This window comes from Oncorhynchus gorbuscha, linkage group LG09, assembly GCF_021184085.1.
Source record: "Oncorhynchus gorbuscha isolate QuinsamMale2020 ecotype Even-year linkage group LG09, OgorEven_v1.0, whole genome shotgun sequence".
NCBI classification, from domain to species: Eukaryota; Metazoa; Chordata; class Actinopteri; order Salmoniformes; family Salmonidae; genus Oncorhynchus; species Oncorhynchus gorbuscha.
Window position 1 is genome coordinate 17,401,736 of NC_060181.1, and position 6,608 is coordinate 17,408,343.

At 42.0% G+C, this 6,608-nt stretch overlaps 1 protein-coding gene across 3 annotated transcripts in view; it reads left to right on the forward strand.

Annotated features, from left to right (window-relative positions):
- LOC124043214 (insulin-like growth factor 2 mRNA-binding protein 3) overlaps positions 1 to 4,489 on the forward strand; it is a 39,505-nt gene extending 35,016 nt beyond the window's left edge. For all 3 annotated transcript variants that reach the window (XM_046361538.1, XM_046361540.1, XM_046361539.1), the window contains one exon: positions 1,451 to 4,489. In XM_046361538.1, coding sequence (XP_046217494.1) covers positions 1,451 to 1,555 — 105 coding nt within the window. In that variant the 3' untranslated portion in view covers positions 1,556 to 4,489. The remainder of the gene's footprint in view (positions 1 to 1,450) is intronic.
- Positions 4,490 to 6,608: the final 2,119 nt, after the last annotated feature.

The following is a 6,608-nucleotide window of genomic DNA, read 5'->3' on the forward strand; positions in this document are numbered from 1 at the left end:
TCAAAAAGTGTACATGGAAATGATAGGGGTGGACATGATTTTTAAATAAAGGTGAAATAAAAAAGAGTAACCATTCCTCTGCCCCCCCCCCATACATCTATAAGGTCCCTCAGTTAAGTAGCGAATGTCAAGCACAGAATCCATTACAAAGACCAGGGGAAAAAATGTCATAACACTCATAAAGGGCAGTGATTGGTAGATGATTAACAATAACAAATGAGACATTGAATCTCTTTAAGCATGATAAAGGTATGCTGTGGATGATGTATTAAACAACCCAGACCCATCAAAGATGAAGTCGTCCTACTGAACTGAGCTGCAGGACCGGAATGAAGCTGCTCGGGGACGTCACCATGAGGCCATTGGGTGGTTCTAAGAGCTACTGTTAGGTGGCTGTGACGGGAGAGCTAAGGATGGATCAACATTGTAGTGGCTCTACCATAATGACTTCAATGACAGTGAAAAGAACACTAATTAACAAGTTGCAATTATTCTGAACATGCATCTTGTATGCAACAAGGTACTAAAGTAATACTGGGGAAAAACATGGCAAAGGAACACTTTTTGGCCTAAATGCAAAGCCTTTTTTTTGTTTGTGGCAAATGGTCTTATTTTGAAGCACGGTAGTGGCTGCATCATGGTATGGGTCTGCTTGAAATCTGCAAATACTGGGGAGTTTTTCAAGATGAAAAGAAATGTGGTGGAGCTAAGCTAAGGAAAAACCTAGAGGAAAACCTGCTTTCCACCAGATACTGGGAGATTAATTCACCTGTCAGTAGGACATTAACCTACAACACAAAGCCAAATCTACACAAGTTGCCTAACAAGAAGACCTAGAATGTTCTGAAGTGGTTAAGTTAGTATTTCAATCCGATTAATGTCAAAACTATGCCAGTACTTCAAAATTGCTGTCTAGCAATTATCCCCAACATCTTGACAGAGCTTGAAGCATTTTGAAAAGGGACAAATATTGTACATTCCCAAGAAGACACAGCTGTAATGGCTACCAAAGGTGTCTGACATGTATGGACTCAGGAAACTGAATACTAATGCAACAGACATTCATCTTTAATATATGCTAGAGTATTTTGTGTAGATTGTTGATGAATCCATTTTAATCCCACTTTGTAACACAATGTGAAGAAATCCAAGGGATCTGAATACTTTTGCAAGGCAGTGTATATAAGGAATATGGTGTCATTTCAACACTATTGGGTGTCATTTCAACACTATAGGGTGTCATTTCAACACTATAGGGTGTCATTTCAACACTATAGGGTGTCATTTCAACACTATAGGGTGTCATTTCAACACTATAGGGTGCTGTTTCTGAAGCCGCCACATTAACCTTCTTGGTGAATTCTTTATTCTACTTACCTTAGAAGAATTGGCTGTGTGCATGCCAGAGTTAGATGAGGTTCCTGACCTTTGCCCTTTGACCTCTCCCCAGCTGGCCCAGAGGAAGATCCAGGAGATATTGTCCCATGTGAGGCGGCAACAACAGCCAAAACCCTCGCCCCGTGGGGACGGGCTAGCCCGGCCCTCCCGGAAGTAGACCTGGGGACCCGTGACTGAACCGCCCGAAGACAGAGCAGAGACCAGAGGGGTAAACACGGGCAGGGACGACGCGCTCATCTCAGGGGTTAAGGGTCATGGGTACCTGACTGTACACCCCATACCCCTCTCAATGACCTCCTTGACCAACAACATCAGTGTGGATAGACCTTAACCCCCCCCCAAAAAAAACAAAAAAAAACAAATCACCTCACCTCTCTGTGATTATACTTCAGAGGGTTCCAACATTGTCACACACCCTCTCACCACACGGATGGGTCCTGATTGGTTCCATTTTGTAGACAACACCAAGACATAAGAATTATCCCCCTCCCTGGTGTGGTAACACTCACCATCTCACATGTTGATGACAGGTGTTCATTTTGACACTCGTTTCAGTTTTTACCTTTTTTATTTCGACTTTTGTTTTTCGCCCTGGATGAAGTGTTTGTTTAATTGGTTGAAGCTTTCTCTCCTAAGTTTTCTGTGGAAAGAAAAAGGCATTGCTCTGAGTCCTGGTAGGATGATGAAAGATTACGGGAAGGGGTTTAGACAGATAGGCAGGGCTAGGGGTAATACTCTTGTTTGATTGGACAGGAACCCCAGCGGTGGTTTAATGGGGTGCCCCTGTGCTGGTATTGATAGTGGCATTTTATAAATTCGGATGCATTTTATAGATATATAAATATATATTTAGAGTTGAGGATAAGTTAACACTTAAGGGACGTGTTGAACAGTGTTGGCCAGGAAAACGAATTTAATATGCATTTTACTGAACTACCTCAGGATCTCTAGTACCTCAAGAAGACGACGAGAAAAAAATAAGAAAATTGATATATATAATATATATATGAGAAAAAAAATCATTTTTTAAAATTTGCTTTGTGGTATTTTGTATACTTTATAAAGCTAATAGTTCTTGAACATTTTTATTTTTTTAAGAAAATTAACAATTTGGTCAGCTGCCAACTGACCTTGCCTTCAACTCTAGTGCTCTCCAGCAGCATCAACGTGACGACGGTGGCCCTGTACATAGTCTGTCTGTACATAGAGCCAAGGGCGGAGTTGGCGCTCAACTCAGTTGGCTGCTGATGGGAGTATCAAGAGAATACATCACCTCAGTTTTCCTGAGGAATCCACCATCTTCTGAAAACTACAAAAAGCACGTCTATATTAGAGTAATGCCGATTCATGCCATCCGTACATACTGCAGCGACGCCGTTTAGTTTGGGGATTCTGACACTTATTGTTGACGGTACGTTTAAATGTTTTTTTCTGTCTTCCTGGAAGGGCAATGGGAGGGGCCTGAGCACTGAGTTCTCTCTCTGTTGCCTTCATAGAAATAGACACAGCAGAGCAGCATGGTCTGTTTGTTGTTTTTCTGTTACCTGCTTAGGCCTTGAACCATCAGTCTCAAATTCGCTTATAGTGAAATACATGGGGAATAGGGTGAAATGTGGAAGTTACTCCAAGTTTCTTACAAGTGAAAGTGCGGTCCACAGCCTGATGGGTTTAAAAAAAAGAGCGACTTTGCAGTGGCCCCAGTAGCCGCCGAGTCAGTCTGTTAGTGTAGTTTACTGCATGGTGAAGGTAGGAGGAGTCACTGATGGATGCCTTTATGGAATCTACTGTAACTGTTTAACCAGCAGCAGCAGCTGTAACCTTTGGTTGAAGTGAGAGAAAGCAGTTCAAATTAGTATTCATTACAAAAAGCCAAGCGGCACACAACGTTTTACTAAATGAACCCTGTTTGGGACGTGGAAGATAAGTTTTTTTTTTTTTATCCAACAACAAAGAAATACTATACCAAGTTTATCCTTTTTTATATTTTATGCAGAATGTAAATATGTTTTGTGGTAAAAGTGCTTGAGTGTATCCATTCTTCCACAATAGAACGCTGTCTACCTCAGCCGAGGGGGGGTTTGTGGCGGCATGCGCCCTCACCTCCCCCCTAGCGCTCGCTCCCATACACCACCTAGCGCCCACACCCTCACCCCTCCCAGCGCCCTCACCCCGCCTAGCGCCCACGCCCTCACCCCCCCAGTGCCCACGCACTCGCTCCGACACCAGTCTCCCCCCCAACACTTCTCTGCATGGGCGCGTACGTGCGCACGCAGTCCAACCTCGCGCTTACGTACATGAGGGGCACAAGTGACGTTTACCCCCCCACCTCGTCATCTGTTTTTTGATCTACCTCTTTAGAAACACATTTTGAATTAGAGGCATACTTCTATTTATTAGATTTGGGTTCTTCTCCCACTGTCCCCCTCTTCTGCTGTCCCCCCTTCCGCTGTCCCCCCTTCCGCTGTCCCCCTCTTCCGCTGTCCCCCCTTCTGCTGTCCCCCTTCCGCTTTCCCAGATATAAATGAAAATTAACAAATCATGTACACTTTTTAGAATTTAAAGGAATAATTGAAAAAGTGATCCGAAATATTTCCTTTGCTAGCATTTATATAATCTACTCTTGCTTAATTGATTGAAAATCCTCAAACATTGCTTTTTCTGCTTTTATTTTTGGTAGTGGCTTCCATGTATTGAACTTTCTTGCTTGGGTTTTTTGTGAAAAGGTCTTTTCACCCGTGCAGTTTTTTGATTCAGTGAATGGACGATAAGTAAAAAATAATTATAAACTGTTAAAAAAAAAAGGGGGCCTGCCTTTTGTTTCTGGTTTGACACTAACAATAAATACTGTCTTTCTTACCTTTTGTCTTCACGAATGCTACATTAATTTGATAGCGATTTGTTCTGTTAGTATTTTCTTCGATGTGTAACATGGAAATTCATGTTTGTGGGGAAAGTGGAGGGACTGGGTTAGGGAGTCCCTCTTTTTGGAAAAGTGGTTTGCTTTAGGCACGATGCCCTCTGTGAACATGCTTGTGCCCCTTCACATCACTCAACTTGTCAAACGCCTCTGAATAAAAACTAAGTGACATTGGCTCCCATGTCCTTCACTTTATTTCTCATGTATTTTTCCATCTACTGGAAGATGCACTTTTTCTAAATGTTTTGTGTAATTTAACCTTTTGTTAAAGCGGAAGTTCAGGATATTACAACTTGACGTAAATGGTCCCTCACCCTGAAAGTAGTTTATCGGCCAGGAGAAACCGTAATCTATGGTTTGGTTTTCTCTAAATGGCCACTACATATTCTAGCTACCGCTAGCAAAACATTTTATGGAGTGATATTGACGTGTGCAATTGTCAAAATTGTTAGTTGGTCCGTTACTACAACCGTGTAATAGTGTTCAGTCCAATTTTTAATAAATTGTATTTAATCAGGTTACTTGTTACATCACTTGTGAGCCCCCAAAGAGACGCATACAGATGGGTATGTTACACATTTCCAGTATATTCAAAACCGATCTTAAACTTTCCAGAATGAAACGTCAGTTTCACACTAAATAAAATAAAAAACACAATCACTAACTAGTAACTTTAGTACATTTGTGCAACACATGTAGATGGCACAGAGAATGGACAGTAATGTCAAACTGAAGTTTAAACTGTTTTACGTTAGCTTTTTCTAAAAGTAAGCCATTAAGCTTGAAGCGCAGCATAAAAATATTTTAATAAATTCATGAGTGAGGAAAAAATCGATACCTCTGAAGATCTATCAACCTTCTGCCCAGCTTCATTTTGGTTCCTAGGCCCTTAGCCGTTCACAGATCTGAAAAGGCTAATGGAAGCGGATAGATATTGAAATTGGATGGGAACTTACTATTACTCTCCCACCAGAGCTGCCTCAAACATTGCCCCAGCCCAAACGTTTTTTGTCATTTGCCGTACACAGTCAACACCCCTGGTAACTTAAAGTGTATTTTAAGCATGATAAAGTTAATAATTTATGACGTCTTAAACCACCCAGACACATCAAAGATGTCCTTCTGAACTGAGATGCAGAACTGGAAGGAAACTGCTTAGTGATATCACCATAAGGCCATTGGTGATTTTTAAAAAGGCTACAGAGTTCAATGGCTGTGATGGGATCAAACTGAGGATGGATTAACATTGTAATGACTCCACAACAATGACACTCAGTGCTTTGGAAAGCATTCAGATGCAGTCACACATTCCACATGTTGTTAGGTTACAGCCTTACTCTAAAATGTATTAAATAAAACATTTTCCTCACCAATCTATACCAAATACCATATAATTACCCCAAAAAACTAGTTTTTAAACTCATTTAGCAAATGTATTTAAATTAAATTCCATTCACTTAAGTATTCAGACCCTTTACTCAATACTTTGTTGAAGCACCTTTGGCAGCAATTACAGCCTCGAGTCTTCTTGGGTATGACGCTACAAGCTTGGCACACTTGTATTTCTCATATAATCCTCCAGATCTTCTCAAGCTCTGTCAGGTTGGATGGGGAGCATTGCTATACGGCTATTTTCAGGTCTCTCCAGAGATGTACGATTGGGTTCAAGTCCAGGCTCTGGCTGGGCCACTCAAGGACATTCAGAGACTTGTCCAGAAGCAACTCCTGTGTTGTCTTGGCTGTGTGCTTAGGGTCATTGTTCTGTTGGAAGGTGAACCTTCGCTCTAGTCTGAGGTACTGAGTGCTCTGGAGAAGGTTTTCATCAAGGACCTCTCTGTACTTTCCCTCAATTCTGACTAGTCTCCCAGTCCCTGCAGCATGATGCTGCCACCATGCTTCACCATAGGGATGGTGCCAGGTTTCCTCCAGACGTGACGCTTGGCATTCAGGCCAAAGAGTTCAATCTTGGTTTCATCAGACAAGATAATATTTTTTTCTCATGGTCAAGAGTCTTTTAGGTGCCTTTTGGCAAACTCCAAGCAGGCTGTTAGGTGTTTTAGTGAGTGGCTTCCATCTGGCCACTACCATAAAGGTGTGATTGGCGGAGTGCTACAGAAATGGTTATCCACAGAGAAATCTTAAAGCTCTGTCCGTGACCATCGGGTTCTTGGTCACTTCCCTGACCAAGGCCCTTCTCTCGATTGTTCAGTTTGGCTGGGCGGCCAGCTCTAGGAAGAGTCTTGGTTCCAGATTGTGTACTTGGGGACCTTCAATGCTGCAGATATGTTTTGGT